Raw genomic sequence first — 17,424 nt, 5'->3', positions numbered from 1 at the left:
GGTCCTGTATTTGGCTCCATCCATCCTCCCATCAATTTTAACCATCTTCCCTGTCCCTGCTGAAGAAAAGCAGGCCCAAACCATGATGCTGCCACCACCATGTTTGACAGTGGGGATGGTGTGTTCAGGGTGATGAGCTGTGTTGCTTTTACGCCAAACATACGTTTTGCATTGTTGCCAAAAAGTTCGATTTTGGTTTCATCTGACCAGAGCACCTTCTTCCACATGTTTGGTGTGTCTCCCAGGTGGCTTGTGGCAAACTTTAAACAAGACTTTTTATGGATATCTTTAAGAAATGGCTTTCTTTTTGCCACTCTTCCATAAAGGCCAGATTTGTGCAGTATACGACTGATTGTTGTCCTATGGACAGAGTCTCCCACCTCAGCTATAGATCTCTGCAGTTCATCCAGAGTGATCATGGGCCTCTTGGCTGCATCTCTGATCAGTCTTCTCTTTGTATGAGCTGAAAGTTTAGAGGGATGGCCGGGTCTTCGTAGATTTGCAGTGGTCTGATACTCCTTCCATTTCAATATTATTGCTTGCACAGTGCTCCTTGGGATGTTTAAAGCTTGGGAAATCTTTTTGTATCCAAATCCGGCTTTAAACTTCTCCACAACAGTATCTCGGACCTGCCTCGCGTGTTCCTTGTTCTTCATGATGCTCTCTGCGCTTTAAACAGACCTCTGAGACTATCACAGAGCAGGTGCATTTATACGGAGACTTGATTTCACACAGATGGATTCTATTTATCATCATTAGTCATTTAGGTCAACATTGGATCATTCAGTGATCCTCACTGAACTTCTGGAGAGAGTTTGCTGCACTGAAAGTAAAGGGGCTGAATAATTTTGCACGCCCAATTTTTCAGTTTTTTATTTGTTAAAAAGGTTTGAAATATCCAATAAATTTCGTTCCACTTCATAATTGTGTCCCACTTGTTGTTGATTCTTCACAAAAAATTACAGTTTTATATCTTTATGTTTGAAGCCTGAAATGTGGCAAAAGGTCGAAAAGTTCAAGGGGGCCGAATACTTTCGCAAGGCACTGTAGGTCTGAATGAGCCTGTCTGTGTGTTATTATTGCAGTACACAGCCTTCTGCTCAGAAATGCTAGAATAGGTTGAAACCCCTATAACTGACATTGAATAAGTGCTTATAGAAAATGGGTAGAAAATTGGATGGATGAACTACATTACCAAATTACCATTCAGGTGTTCAAATGGAAGTACCCATTCAGTCAACTCAGTATTTGAATGAATTTGAATTTGCTTGAACTATTTTTTTCTTGTATTCTCCTTGTATTCTATCAAAGGCTCAGAAACATTATTCGTCATTATTAAATTATTTCACTTTCACGGTATTGTAGTGTTTAGTGCTGTTAGCTATGTCAAACTAACTGAACATGATATCATGCATAGTAACTTGGACAATGTTTTCTTTGGTATGGTTTAAGACAAAAAATAGGGTATGGCATGAAGCAGAGATGATCAAGTTGATTTGAACTTGTATCCTGATGGCAGGTTGTGAGTCCCACTCAGAGTTCCTTTATTTGTCAAATGGTTAATGTAAATTTGTTAGGACACGCTTTGACCAAAGCACACACTCTGAGGCTCAGTACGTTAATAATAAATAGGCTCAATGGCATAACCATGTCTGCAATTTCAAGCAGATTTAAAAATGGGTGGCAACAGGCACAGCCTTTTGTACACAGGTTACAGATGTTGAAATAGATCATACGCTCATGTGGTGCTGCTATACTCACAGGTTGCAGTAGGACCCTAGTATTACAAGCTTCAATCTATCACACAGCAGAAATATCTTTATCATATCTGTTTTTTAACAGCTACTTTTTACTTTTTAAATTCCACTGGTATTTTTCAGTGTGAAGTAATATTGCATGTTTGGGGATTAATGTCAACTGCACAAAACATAAAATAAATGAAAAGGAACTGCTGTAAATGTGGTGGTGCTGGCTTAATTGTATTGTCCACTGCTAGTAGTTTGTTTTCAGTTTGACTGCTGAAAAACTGCATCCAACATGTTCTTTTATCTCCTTCTCTGGACTCAGTCCTGCTCATTGGTAACAGCACTCTTACAAAACCTAGCTTGACTGAATATTTTCTGTTTTGGAATTGGCATTCATGGCAGCCCATTCCACGGTTTAATTCCACATTGCTTCCTCTCGCCATCTGTTGACTGTGTCAGAGTAAGCCCATATGAATATGTACAAAGCCAGGAAACACATTACAACCATAAGTAGTTGTTCAATGTCTTCTGCCACCAACAGAATAGTTTACAGTTGAATTTCAATTCCCTTCGTTCTCATTAAGGCTTTTCGTCTTTCCTTTCTTAAATCCCTCTGGTTCTTCCTCCTGAAGTGGCTGAATTTTGTCCGTGGTTTGACAGCCCTCTATTTAATACATTAATATATCTCCAGACAAAGGGCTTTTGTCATTGCTGTTGTTGTATCTCTTTATTTCACATGTGCACAACTGCTGATAATGGCCAGGGTGTATGAGGAAAAAATGTCCTTGACTGTCATTCATGTAACAATCAAATGAATGTGTGTTTATGTATTTATTTGTTACCATCCCCCCAAAACCTAAGATTCAAGGAATATTTGAATAAGAATACAATGCAATGTTAGGCCTTGTTCCATGAAACATAAATGTCATTTTTTCCCCTTCTCCACCTTTTGAGTGTTAATGGAAAGAGATTGCCTGTCAATCATTGCTCAAACTCAAATATGGGACATTGTTTCAAGCAAAACATTTTTTTTTGCCAAGTTCTACTTCTTTATTTGCCTCGCTACTGTGTACAAAACTCCTCATCCGTCCGTCAGCAGACTGTAGTCTTTGTAAATATCCATACATATTTCACAGCCCTCCAGTTTGGGCCCGAGTTTGAGCAAGAAAGCACTATCTCACCTTTCAGTGAATCGCCTCTGGCTGTTTACTGTGTAGGTCGGAGGTTGGACACAGGTTTTAAAAATGAATTTGAGGACTGGCAAAAGGTAATTTTGGCCCACAGTGCCAGAGAAATGAAGACCTTGGCTTAACTTTTTTTTTTTTTTTTTTGTTACGATATTGCAATCCCACAACTGATAGCCTTGTGATTTGCTTTGGAGCTTGAAGTTTTGTTGACTTTGCATTTCAATTATTTAAAATGCCGTTGATTATTTATCCCGTTAAAGCTGCTACTCATGATTCTTATTTCATAAAAAGTATTTTCAATATAAATGATTACTTTTAAGAATTTATCTCAAATAATATTAATTTAAAAGAGAAATATTTGATTTGATCACTGTTAAGATTTTCTGAGTGGCTTTGTTTTTGAGAGAGAAAACTGAGATTGGCCCTACTCTGTCTTGGATCACCTCTTTTCTGACTATATACAGTGTAATCTTCTCAAAAATAAACAAAAAAACGATTTACTAAGATTGTCTGTCTTCTCAAAGATGTTAAGTTCTTTCTGTATTTCCCTTTTTATGCTGATCATCATTTATCTTAGGTATGCTTAAAACAATGTTTTTTTTCGGTTTGCCAGACTTCATGACGCTTTCAAAAATGGCTCAGAGGAGAAATTAAGGCCTCCATCTATACTATTTATGGAAAAGGCTGACTAACAACTGAAATAAGTTGTGATGATTTAGCGTGAAAGTAGTGACTAGAGAACCTTGGTCCATGACTCAATGTAAAATGTAGGTATAAATAATGCAAATATTTTTTCTTGGCAGGAGGACTCAGAACCGAGAAGCCCTAAAGGCCTCTTTTACAAAAGACATTTTGACATGTCACAGTAGAAAAAGCACAAGTGTAAATAATAAAATAAATAATGTCTGAATTCCACTTAGCTGCTTTGGTCTGATGGTCCTGATATTGTGCCTGTTGGTTCGCTGTCACGGTTTGCATTTCCCAAATCCATATTACATACTAGGTCTAAAAAAGGTTTTTAGTATGTATTCACAAATGACACAATGATGTACACTTCAACCACACAGTATACAGTATACAATAAATACAGTTACTTGTGTTACATGTTAAAGTATGTTGAATTTTTTTGGTATACAAGCTAGGGATGGCCAGTAAAAAATACTGATAATTATTGCAATATAATTTTCCTCAACAATATAACAAATGTTCAATAAATCCATCCATCGTCAACCGCTTATCCTGCGTACAGGGTCGCGTGGGTGCTGGAGCCAACCCCAGCTGACATTGGGTGCAAGGCGGGGTACACCCTGGACAGGTCGCCAGTCCATCGCAGGGCCACACATAGACGAACAATCACTCACGCTCACACTCACACCTAAGGACAATTTTAGGGTAACCAATCAACCTAGCCTGCATGTCTTTGGATGGTGGGAGGAAGCCGGAGCACCTGGAGAGAACCCACGCAGACACGGGGAGAACATGTAAACTCCACACAGAAAGGCCGGGGAAACTGGGGTTTGAACCCACGACCTTCTTGCTGACCACTGTGCCACCCATGTTAAATAAATGTATCATTTAATTAATTTGAATCACAACAAATTAGCACTTAATTTTTCTATAAAGATATTTGTTTTAAAATAGACTGAGAAAGAGATTTTACTTAATTTTAACTCATGCGTATTTGCTGAACAAGATATTATCATAATGCTTTGGAATGTTCTACATCAGCTTTGTTAAGTGATCTACTGTTTGGCAATTGTTTGTCATGTTCTGACTTTAAAGAACCATTAACCTTTAATGAACCATCTGGTTTCTTCAGCTTTCACTCAGCCTTTGAACTTGAAAGAAATAATGATTGGACATTTATTGTGATAATTATTGAGATTGAGTGATATTAATAATAAAAACATTTTTGGCCATATCGCCTAGCAATAATACAAGATGCTAAATCAGTTCACTGTGCCGATTGGTGTGTAGTATATAAAATTGTTTAGAATTATTAAAAAGTATGAATTTGGGAGATCTGAGTCTTTGTTCATGTTAACAATCCCCAATAAAATATGTTGCGTTAATGATGCTTGATTGCTAAAGTACCAGACCAGACCTCTACATGTCAAGCTAATATCAGAACAGAGGCCAGTCCTTATATGTACAGAAATCACGTGGTATTGTTGCTGCCTTGGATGAGATGTACAGTAGTTTACATGCTTCTTTGGAACTCTCGCAAGTCATAATGAGTTTCAATGGGTAATGTGGAAGAGCAGCCACGGGGTGAGGTGTAGAGCGGCGCGTTAGTCATTCTGAGTGGGACTCATACTTCTGGCAAGTGAGCAAAGCTGACACCTCCCTTCCCTTTGAGTTGGCACAAGGTGTCTCACTGCTCCTCAACAGAAACCAACAAAGGCCTCATAGACGCCAATAACTAAGAGACATCAAATGTTGGCTCGTCGTGTAGAGAGAATGTGTAAATATATCTTCAAATGTGTCCTCGTGTGTTGTTTTCTCCCAGTCTCTTTCTTTCTCTCTCCCCCTCTCTTCCCCCGTTGCGGGGGAGTTAGGTTGTTGTCATGAAGCGCTGTTCCTCTGTCGGCTGATCAATATGTTGCTGTTTTTTTCCCTTTCAGAGGAGAAGACACAGCTGGTTCTAAATGTCGACAAACAGCTTGAAGAAGTCAGAGAGTTGGTATGTCTTTGATCAGTAATTTTCTCCTCTTCCCATTTTCTAAATAATGAATTTGTGCAAAGAGGGAGGGGACCATTTTCCCTGCCACCAGACAACGGCACCTGTATTATCCTTTTGGTGACATGACATGCAGACACGCACACGCTTCATATGGCAGAAAGGAGGCTTCCTCCTCACACGATTACTTTCCAGTAATCTGCTTTTAAGTGACACCCCTATGACACATTTCAAGCCATTATCTTGAGGTGGGAGTCTTCATGTTGCCTGTTTAAAAACGAGCAAAGTCACCTGACAGAGACAAATTGTTGTTGCAGTTGTCTTGTTATGTCACAGTGATTAGTTACCTCCAAATCCACCACGCTGAGACCTGTCTAGCCATGCATCAAATGTACTTTTACTTCATTCGCTGTGACATTGTTGGGCCTGTGCGTGTCTCTGCAATGAAGGGGCCCTCATATTTGATTGTGTATTTATTTACAGAACAGCCTTCCTCTGTCGCAACTTTTTATCACAGCTGAGTGACGTGAGCAGGAGACTTTTTCTTTTTACAATCAACATTGGAACACATTAAAGTTAATGCAGCTGAAGTTTCTCATTTCAGAAAGTTTCACATTTTCAGAGTTGTCACAGTTTCTGTCTTGAGCAGCTTTTTGTCACTGATAAGTAGCTGTTTTTGAGACTTTACAATGTGGCATTTACAGAAATGCGTTGATGGTAAGAGAAATATGATCATTAGAGGATGAAGAAGCCTAGATTTTTTAGAATCTTATCAAGAGCACTTTAAAATAGATTTTAATCAAAAATTTTACTAGGTTTGTTACCTGGAACACTAAACCTGTGAATGTAATACATATTCAAAATTAGTTTTTATCTGTGAAATTGAAGTGCTTGTCAAATTAACTTGATTAACTGCTGGTTTTAGCTGGAGCAGATGGACCTGGAGGTGCGGGAGATCCCCATCCAGAGCCGAGCCATGTACAACAGCAGACTGAAGAGCTACAAGCAGGAGATAGAGAAGCTCGAGAAAGACTTTGTGAGTAAACACCTTCTTAAATCTTTATAAATCAAATATGACAAATATAATGTACATCATCAACATTGAGCAAATCCTCTTTTAAAGTTTGACTTTTAAAATATGCATCTGTATACACAATATACTGTCCATGCACGTGACATACTGCAGTCATAAGTTGTCCTCTTCTCGAGTCCTTTGTGGGTTTATACACACATCCATTGTTTGCCCCATCAACCAAACTCTCCCTTCTCTACACACAAACTATCATCTGTGGGGACATGCATTCCCTAGCCCCTTAATCTAGTCGTAGTCACAAGTACATGCCTACCCTTAACCTGATTCTAACCTGAACCCCAAAAGTATTAACCCTCAAAAAGCAGTCTCTACTCAAGTAGAGTAGGGACACATCACACACACACACACACACACACGCACGCACACACACACACAGTCCTATGCTGAAGTTCAGTGGTGCATTCACAGAGGTTAATTCAGAGTTTGTATTTGAACTTGCAAGTGATGCCTATTGAGAACAGGTTGTGTTGTTGCTGCAGTATCTGGCCTTGTTTAGTAATTCATAAATCACTGTATGTCTTGACTTGGTCTGTAGCCTCTATCAAAGCTTAATGAACTGTCCAGTCTTGTGGGTCCCTTGCTTTTAGTCCACATTGTTGACTCCCAATGTTGCTCAAGGTATTTCACTTAATCAATAATATGATAAAAATAAGCAATTATTTACCGTAATTCCATTGCTTCCTTGTTTGTTTTTTTTTTTTTTTTTTTAACCATCGTAGCTTTTCTTATTACCCTGAGTTGGAAAAGCATCTTTCAATTCCTTGTTTGTATTCAAATCTTGACCTTGCAAAAATATGTATCTTTTATAATATCTTTATTTTGTCTGTTGTCTGTTATTGTTTTCTGTTGTCAGATATGTTGTGCCGGTGCTCACAACACGATAATAAACCTGTTGTGTAAAAGCAACTGACCTTGAGCTCGAGAGCAGTCAAGTCCTTCCACAAATCAAATACGATGTGAAATATATCCACAACCACAGAACGGGTTGGAAAGATAAATACTGAATTGGACATTTAAGAACTTGAATTGACAAGATGCTGACCTGAGATTGGTGCCACATTTCACCTTGTTGTTAATGTGGTTCCAATGAAGTTTTGATACCGTAAGATTTTGGCAAGACAATCAGCAAAACCTTTTAAATTAGTTGAAGGTGTAGCTTTCCTTCTTATATGTGAACTTTTTCTTCACTTTGTAGATCATTTATTGTTGAGTAGCTAATGCTTGAAGGAGAGGATTTCAGGAATTAATGGTACATTCTAGTCAGAATTTCAAGTGTGAAATGTTTTTGTGTTACAAAATGGAATGAAAGTTTTTAGAATCCCATTTGAACAAAATAGAATTTTCAAAATGTGAGAAACTGGACATTTTGGCATACAACTCATCCGTATCCTAACATTCTTTGTCTCATACTACCACAGCCTATGCCCTTACCTACCACTGACAAACAACAATAATCTGAATAACATAGGCTGTGAATGCACATACACATTTTCTTAAATATCTAATATTAATCACAACAAAATGGTTTTTTAGAATCCCCCCCAGTCCATCACTATTCCAAATGCAGAACAAACAAGTAAACATGCATAAACAACCCATTTGGATGCTGATATCATGTGCAAGTGATCTGTGAGCACACTACCGAGATGTGCTTACTGAGATCACAGAGGAGCTCTCTGTGCCAAGACAGTTTACTTTCCTCGCCATGGGCATTTAATTGGCTGATGATTAATCTTTAACTTTTCTTCTCCCCACACTTACCGTGCTTAATCATCAAGCAGTTGACACCTGCTGTGGCTAATATTGGTGCTAATTTTCATTACTTGCATTTTTATGCCCGTTTTAGGGGCTTATGTGCGGAAATTTTCTTTCTTGAAATTGGAAAAAAATATCCCTCCATCCACTTTATAAAGCCAAACCTTGCATGCAGAGGCCACAACCAGAACATGATTACATCTAAATTGTTAAATAATCACTGCATACTTAAGTTGTATGTGTCAAGGCCCACAATACTGAAATGCAAAGCAGAAGGTAGCAGTAGGATAGTCCTAGTGGATAAAGAACAGAAGAATATTGTCCTGCTTGTAACTGTGACTTCCCACTTTGATAGAGTCATTTTCATTTTTACACCTCTGTGTGTGGTGTGGTCAGATCAGTGTACATTTAAACCAGGATCACCCACCTCACATCTAACATCTAGTATATCTGATCTCCTGTAAATCTGATGCAAGTGTTCAGAAGGCAAGAACTTCAGCCCCCTCAGATGTTCCTCAGATGTGCCAAATGCTATAGCCGAGCTCTGCCTCTCTCTTCCTGCTGGCCTAGGGAGGACATGACACACTGCTCGAAAGGCGTCTAGTGGAAAAAAGGCAATCTCCTTTCTTTTTAATGTAAAAAGCTCCGTCTTTGTTGTGCTTTCCGTGGATATCAAGGCCTTTCCCACTCCCTCACTACCCAATCTTCCCCCAACCCCACCCCCTACTGGCTCCCACGGGTGTCTCCCCCCTTAACCTGCTCTCTCATCCTCCCATTCACCCGTGGTTTGAAGTCTTCCTACCACCGGTGTGCCAGCTTGAGACCTCATTCCTGCTCCTTTCCAGACAGGGCCCGAGTCGACCTCAGTAACCCAGCCATTTCATCCAGGAAGACAACTTATCAAACAGGCATCCCAAAGGTGTATATATGAGCTGTAGCTTTGTTGGCTTGGCTGACCGCTTCATTGCGATAATAGAGGGGACAGTGGGGGTCTTAAAGGTGCTGGATAACGGCAAACGGGCATTGCAGCTGCTAAAGGGGATGCCAGTCTGACCAAAAAAAAAGAGTAAGTCAAAGTTTGAAAAAAAACAAAAAAAAAACATTAATAAGGACAATAAAAATACGGTTTGATGGAGTTGACTTGTTCAACTCAGGGGAAGCAGGGTGGAATGGCTCTTAGTAGTGGCTTTGATCATGCAAAGATGAGGCCTAATGTAAGCTTAATTTAATGAAATCTATCTGGTAAACAGAGCCACCGTCTTCAAAGGGCCGCTTTTGGTCCGTCCTAGTAGGGAAGGTGGGGGTCTGCAGACGTCTGCTGTGTCTCACAAAACCCAATCCATTTTTGAGGATGTGACTCAAATTATGTACCATGCTAATTGTAAATGTCTGATGCTTCTGACTTGGACATGATGAGATGTCAGCCACAAGCTGTCATGAAGCAATAATGGCTCAGATTTATTTTCGATTTTGTCAGTCCTTGAAACTCATGGTGGTGTCTTCTATGTTGTCAGTATGTATTTTTAATATCAAAGCCCTTCCTTTCTTGCCCCTTTCAAAGGAGTTCCACATTGTATTGTTGGGTCTGTGCTTGAATATGTTTAGTAAATAGGAAATATTTTTAGTGTAATGCAGATATCTGTGATCTCACCTGTGAAGTAACTGATTTAAATATCACTGGTAAAACATAATTGAAACAACTGTGTCTGACCTTGCAGCTTTTTCAATACATAGTTGAACAACAAATGTTGGTCACTACTACAAAAGAAGCATCTCTAAATTCCCTGCTATTACTCCACATTAGTTACAAGCTTAGTTTGTCTTGAATACTTGTTAAAGTCAATCATTAAATCTTCATCATATTTTTCTATTTTCAAATCAGCAGTATTTTGAAGTGTCACTTAATTGTGTTTCACAGATAGTATGTTGCTTTAACTTTGGGGCAACAGTATGCCTCCCACTTGCGCTTGCGGCTGTGGTTGTTCCCTTTTGCAGCAGATGGCGGTATTGCTCTAAGAATTTTCTTCTGCTTAAGGTACATGAGAAGGATGATATTGGGCACATTTGCCAATTACTCTGCCTTTCTGATGTATGAGTGGACTTGCTATGATAAATTCTTCCACTTATTACTATGCCTGACCTCATCCTTTCTGCTTTGTAATAGAGATTGAAAACAATGTTACCAAAAATGTCCTTGTGGTAAAAGCCCATTAACTACAAAGTGCCTTATAGTAATCTGGCTTCCAACTTTATGTATTTGCTGTACTTTGTCTCTGCCCAGTCATGCTCTGAAAGTTAATTTTGTTTGGAAGGTGAACAAAAGGGGAATGTTTTTTTGAATTGATAAATATTTCATAACATAAACGTCGCATTTCCTCTCCCAATAAATCTTTCTGACATTAGGTGTGTTTGTAAGTTTTAAGGAGGTGTTGTGATAGGCTTTGTCTTCAAGGATCCTTGACTCCGATAAAGGTTAATTGATAGTCATTAAATGTCACATTAAATGAGAATCTGTGTCAGTAATGGTCAAGACAGTTTTGCTGATGGCATGACAGTCACTTGGTAATTCTTTAGTACAATATAGTAGTATTTATTTTGCAAGATCAACCCCAGCATTGGCTGAATAGAAAACTATTATTTACCATAATAATGTTGTATACTATTTCATCAAGGATTATAAAGATGCCATTTGTTACCAAGCATCAGTGTTCCTTTTGATATATGTACCTTTACTCATGACATGAGATTGGTATGTCATCACAGTACACACTGCAAGTTTTTACAATGTGTTTAAGATGTGAAAAATGTAATACGGTCAAAATTTGATTCACCCAAAGTACAATACTTACCTTCGAAAGAGGGTTGATACTGTAATGGAATGATTGTCTTCTGTTTCTAAGTCATGTATTTCATTATAGAGACTGCAATATCTGACCTTGCCTGTGTTTTCTGATATTGAATCAGTAGGCCAACTGTCACAGGGATACAACTATCCCTTCCCAATTTCTATTTGTGTATTGTTTGGCGTTAAAGTCACGGTCAAGTACGATGTCTGGACTGCCTTTTCCTTTAATAAAAACCTTTACATGGAATGCTTCCAAGTGTCCGCCCAGGGAGATAATTAATGTATTTCCAAAGAATCAGACAACCTTGAAATATTGAACAGTGTATTTACCTGTCACACCAAGGTGAATGGAGTAAAAAACTGTTCGTACCGATTACACTTTTATTTTTATTTTACCTGTATGAGTTTCGTAAGTGCTTATCAGTGATAATTTGAAATGTAGTTTACAATTGGCGCAAATATTGAGTGCTGTATTTAACGAATTGGCACATCGGACCTTTTTAAGCACCACTTGAAAATGGAAGTAATGGTTTGATTTAAAATGTGGAAAGACAGATGGAAAGTGGATGTGTATAAAATGTGAACATGCCTCAGGTGAGGCCAAAATAAACTGCTGTAACGCCTGATTTTTATTTGGTCTCCTGTTGTCAAAATAAATTAACTTGTTGTAGAAGAACTAATGAATGACTCTTGACTTTACCACACACCGCTCAGGCTTCATGTTTCAGCTGCCAGTGAGAATGCTATCAAAAGTTTTTCATAAGCCTGTTTTCCTGGTTCCAAACCCCAGAGCTATTTGTTGCATTTGCATCTCAGCGTCGTCCACAATCGGTTCATCACTGGCAATGAATTACCATTTTTCTAGGGTTTTTGAAATGCCATATAAAGTATAGGGTATTCTCTCTATGTGAATTGTCTCTGTTCTTGGTTGGAGTTTAGTGTGTGAACTGTAATTTACTCTTCAAAGCATACTAATACCCTGGTATGTATTTAGAGAGCGCACCCCCCCCCCAAATATAACCAAGCCTAACAGACGAAGATGAGGTTGCTCTCCATTTATCTATATGAATGCTCATACTTTTAATTAGTGGTCATGGACATTTCAAGGTTAGGGAGACTATCCAACTTTAGCTGATAGTGCCCATAAACTCATTATGTTTGACACAATTAGCAACCTTAATGAAGAAAGAAGAGTTTGCAAAGTCATTTATCTGAAAGTTGTGTATTTGTTTTAAGAACCTGTGACACAAATGGCATTTTTTAAAAAAACCAAATGCTGATAATTATGTTGAGATTTAGGTTTTGATGGGAGATTTTAGGATGACTGTACTTCCCACACCAAACTAGTTGGGATGATAAATTAGCATTGTTGTAATCCATCATGAAGGGTTCTTGTTGTTTGCCCCCCCTGTCCTCGTTATGGTGACTCCTGCAGGCAGACAACATGACAGACAAACATTAGTTGGATGTTAGACACTTTAAATCGCCTTAGGTTGTCTTGGCTTACTTGTTCTTATTAAACACAGAGGAGCAAAGGCAGATTGACTCTTTTCATGGTTAGTTGCTTAACAATCCATCAATGACACCAAAGTCTAATCACTCACAACCAGTTTTAAAAGGACTCCCTCAATTGACAGGGATTTTCCCTGTATATTTCCTCTGAGCTGAGTGCAGATTTAAGATGTAAACAAATAGATCTTCTTCTCTACTTATGAATTATGTCTTTTCATTTGGAAGTTTTTGTGCACAGTATGTATCCCTTTGTGGATTTGTGGCATTGGAGGCTTTTCCATGTCCTCTTTATGGACACGAAGATGGGATTCATTCGTGGATTAGCCTTATGTCACTCATGTTGAAACCATTTTTTATGGGTTTGATGGTGTAATGACAGTAATGGGTCAAATCTGGGTTGAAGGACAGTGCCACAATAAGGACACAATGATATGTCGTCTAGAAGTTCAAGTTTCAGTATCAGTAAATTAAAGGAGACATTGGTATCTAACCAATCATGCTGGTTGCTTTGATCATTCCTACCCAGTGAATAATCATTATAGCTAATCGGTAATTGTAGTAATTATTTTTCTATTCCAAATGGAAGTTTTAATTGATGGTTGATGGGTATATCTGTCAAGCTGGAAATGCCACTTTTTTGTCATACTATTCATGAGTGCTGTCAACCATATGTAGTAGCAATTAAACATTATAGGGAATTCTACAACTCTATTGACTACTACTACTACTTCTACTACTACTACTACTACTACTACTACTACTATGATAGTGTATTTTCAAGTTCAAGCTGGGGTAGGAAACTTAGAGGAAACTAGCAAAAGACAGATTTTTATAGTATCCATCTGAAAAAATGTCCTCCCTCCAGGCACAGTGCACACAGGTAGACAAGTTGGTACGCCAGCCAATTGGACATTGTTATTACCGTCCTGCGACAGCCACAGATGTCACTTTTTTTTCTTTCTTTTTGCTTCGTAAAGAGAGTTTAATCAAATAGACCAAAAAATGCTTATTAAAAAATTGCCTACCCTACACTAGAATAATTATAGTGACAAGTCTAAAACTGTGCTGGAATAGCAGCAAGTTTTTACACCAGTGTTTTGACCAGAGCTGATGTTATGATATTACAAATACGAAGAAAAGAAATATGTTGGCCAACCATTTTTATAGATATAAGTGATAAGATTAGTATCCCAGACAGAGAAGTGGGAATACATTTTGGTCATTTGCTTTACTGTCATCCTTACGAGTTTTACGGTCATTAACAAGATCTTCTCAGTAGTCGACGCGCAGAAATCACATAGCCTATAATTTGTAAGCAGATCACCCCCTTCTCCCTCTCCTTCCCTTTATGTTAACACTTGTCTGTATGGATGGGGTATCTGCATTATGCCTGGAGCACAGGTTTTGTTTGGCAGTGTGCAAATTCGGCCGTTATCCTTCCACACGATCGTTTCCTCTCTCGCTTATCTCTCCTGGCCCCTCCAAAGTCGCCGTACTTCCACACACACTGACAGCGATCAGTATAGCTTTCAGACGCTTGTCTGGCTGAGTCTGCCATGAAGCGAAGGCCCTCCCAGGTCCCCTCGCTGTCCTCGGGGCTTGTGTGATTGAGTGACTGGAGTGAGTGGGGGCCAAAGATAATAAGGGGGAAAATATAAAGACACGGGGCGATGATATGATAACACCCCCTTCCTCCTCCTTCCCCTCCTCCTTCTCTTCACTCCCCTTTCCACCTCCCCTTCACTTTTCCTTCTGTTCTTCTTTCTGTCCTACCCCCGATTTCCGTGCACCGAGCCTGTCCCACGCAGTAGTGTAAACCAGAAGTGACATGTGACACCCAATCCCCAGTGATGTGCTGACAAGCGGGTACTAGAATAGGTGACACTGTTTTCTTTTTTCGCCAGACTGGCTTAAGTATAGTGAAGGGATTCATGAAGTATTTATGAAATATATTATGAATCATTGGGTCTGTGTTTTTCCTCTGTATTTTAGGCAGTGGCATTTGCTTTTTAATAAGTAAGCCTCAGAGAAAGGCGAGAGTGAGGAAGAGGAAGAACTCTTTACATTGCTTCTCCTCTTGTGTTTCTTCATAGCTAAAGCTCCATGTTTACAAATGTTTTAACCCCTGCTCACACCCCCTTCACACAAATACAGACACACAATTAAACTTAGTTTCTTCCTCTCATCCTAAGTGTTTCTAATGAGGGAGCATGCCAGAAAGAAAGGGAAAGTGTCTGCTCTCAGCAGACCAACAATTTTGCCTTTTCTATGGTGTTTTTGAAGCCTGCAGTGGAATCTGGCTGTGGCCTTGATCAGAATTACATTGTGGAAGATGAATTAAGGTTTTTTTCTTTTCAATTATCCCAGAGGTTGGCCACCATTAGAGCATCAGCCTACTCCTGCAGTGAGACTAAACTCTTTAGTTTTGTTTCCTCATCACCATAGAGCACTTGTTTGTTCTGCATTGTCAAACTTTTTGTACATTTTTGTCTTTGTACATTTTTATTCAGAAATTATCTGTTTCACACACAAATCTCTGCTTCAAGTGCTTGCATCAAGTGACCAAGAATTCCCACAAGGAAAAGAATGATCTGTTGCCTATTTAAAAAAACAATCAAATTCTGAAATTGCTCATTAAATTAATGTTGTTTATGTAGTTTTTACTTTGCAGTGGCCCTTTTTTTTATATTTTCTGCTATGTTTTCTTTTGAAGAATGAACAGCAGATGATTATTATTCAACTCCACTATTTATTCATGGGTTGAATATAGCATGTTCTTTTCTGTATACTTTTGTTTTTTAAATCAGCTTAAGAGGTGTAACGAAGTCTCCTCTGTAGCCTTTAGTTGGCTGTTTCTCATAATTTTTTTTAACTACGGTTGTGAATTCCAGTACAAAACCTGCAGACTCCCTGGAAACTGGTAAGTGTATTGGAAAGTTCAGGGGGGCACATGTTGGAAGGGCTTTGGATGGGGGCCTTACTGGCCTCATCACCATTTGAATGTGTTCTGGCTAGTGAAATAACAAAGTATACATAAATATATAGAGATAATGATCTGGCTAAGTCCCTATATGTGCTGCTGTATTCTAATGCTAATGAGCAAGCTATTCAGCACCAACAATGGTCACATTACAAGAAAAGGCAAAGCACTGAAGGAGATAGTCTTCTGTGCATGACCACTGATGGACGCGCACATGCTCAGCAGGCCCGACTCCTCTCCCTTTGTGTCTAGGTTTTTTTTTTTTTTTATTACAGTTTTCAATTTTAGATAACACTCCAAGAATAGACATCAAACAAAAATGAATCATAAATCGAGGTCAGGAGTGAACCTCTTTCCAAAGCAGAGAAAGGGTTAAAAGTGAAGGTATTTCTTTCTTTAAAAAAGATGGGAAGACCGATAGGAGAGGAGCTCTTCTCAGCAGAGGGTTCAGTGAACCATATGTAGGTAGCCACAGGCTAATGGGCCGGTTGGTCCCTGGCTTGCCAGGTATCCTGCATTGCACATCTCCTAACACCCCCCCTTCCTCCACAGACACTTTTTCTCTCCTCGTCATCCTCCAACACCCACCTCTCCCACCCCTCCCACCATCACTCTGTGAAAATCCCTCCTCCACTTTCCTCTAATCTCACCTTTTTCTCTGGTGCTGACCCGGGGAGGCCCACTTTATTCCCCACTGCACGCCAGAAGCCAGCGTTGTGATCGGAGCCCGAGCCCCTGTGCTGGTTCCCCCTCTCCTCTCCTCTCTCCTTGCCCTGGCTGCCCGCCTCCCCGACGGCTCTGCTCTATTGATTTACTCCTCCAACCAATGCTGTCTGTGTCTGTTTTGCACCACTAGCACCTAGGTCCCTCATCTCTATAACCCTCCCTCGTTCCCTATTTTCTCTTTCCTTCTCTCGCTCTCTTCTTTCTTTCTTTTCATACTGCCTTTCTGTCTTTCTTTCCGTCCCTTCTTACACAACCAAGGGAGAAAACCTGACAGAACACTAGAGAAGGAAGGAAAGAGAGATGGAAGGATGGGGGTCTAGGAGGGGAAATGGGGCCTTTGATTTTTCATTAGAAGTGCCTCCATATTTTAATATTGGGTTTAATCGGGCCCTCATGCCTTAAAGAAATAACCATTGAGAGATGATCCCTCGGCCTTCAAAAAGTATATGGCACTTCTTCAATCAAAGCCCTCCTCGAATTTGCTCTTTTGTTTGGAGTTCACTTGCAACCCCCCCCCCCCCTTCTCTTGCCGTCTCTCGGCCTCTTGCTTGGTGGGTACAGTCGTTAGGCTTATTGACTGATCTCGGCTGTACTTAGCAATAGAAATGACTTTGACAGGGAAATACACCACCGGTATCACAGAGGTACAAGCATGAAAGGCCCCTATCAAAATAATATACTCTTTCACCAGCAAGGGCTAGGTATTTTCCCCCAGAGATAAAATGCAGTTTACTTGTGTTGTCTAATATAAAAAAAGAAGATAGATTCAGTGGTACAATGTTAAAATTGGAATTACATTTTTTATTTAATTAAAATAGTAAAGAGAATCTTTATTAAAGTTGTCTCTGACCGTGTCAGTTTTTTTTAGTGACATAAGATCTTTTTGAAGCTGATACAGTCT

General features: G+C 39.3%; 2 protein-coding genes across 8 annotated transcripts in view; one reads left to right on the top strand and one right to left on the bottom strand.

The window, feature by feature from the left end:
• naa40 (N-alpha-acetyltransferase 40, NatD catalytic subunit) overlaps window positions 1-17,424 on the bottom strand; it is a 181,026-nt gene that overhangs the window by 3,638 nt on the left and 159,964 nt on the right. The window lies entirely within an intron of this gene.
• vti1a (vesicle transport through interaction with t-SNAREs 1A) overlaps window positions 5,557-17,424 on the top strand; it is a gene marked incomplete at its 5' end in the record, with an annotated part of 111,063 nt that continues 99,195 nt past the window's right edge. For all 5 annotated transcript variants that reach the window (XR_006827533.1, XM_046065132.1, XM_046065131.1 and 2 more), the window contains 2 exon segments: window positions 5,557-5,615; window positions 6,538-6,648. Coding sequence is in view for 4 of the 5 variants with exons in the window: in XM_046065132.1 (XP_045921088.1) it covers window positions 5,557-5,615; window positions 6,538-6,648 (170 nt within the window).

The sequence above is a fragment of the Micropterus dolomieu genome, linkage group LG12 (assembly GCF_021292245.1).
Source record: "Micropterus dolomieu isolate WLL.071019.BEF.003 ecotype Adirondacks linkage group LG12, ASM2129224v1, whole genome shotgun sequence".
Lineage (NCBI taxonomy): Eukaryota > Metazoa > Chordata > Actinopteri > Centrarchiformes > Centrarchidae > Micropterus > Micropterus dolomieu.
The sequence above is the reverse complement of the archived record's forward strand: the minus strand, read 5'-3'. Positions and strand labels throughout refer to the sequence as shown.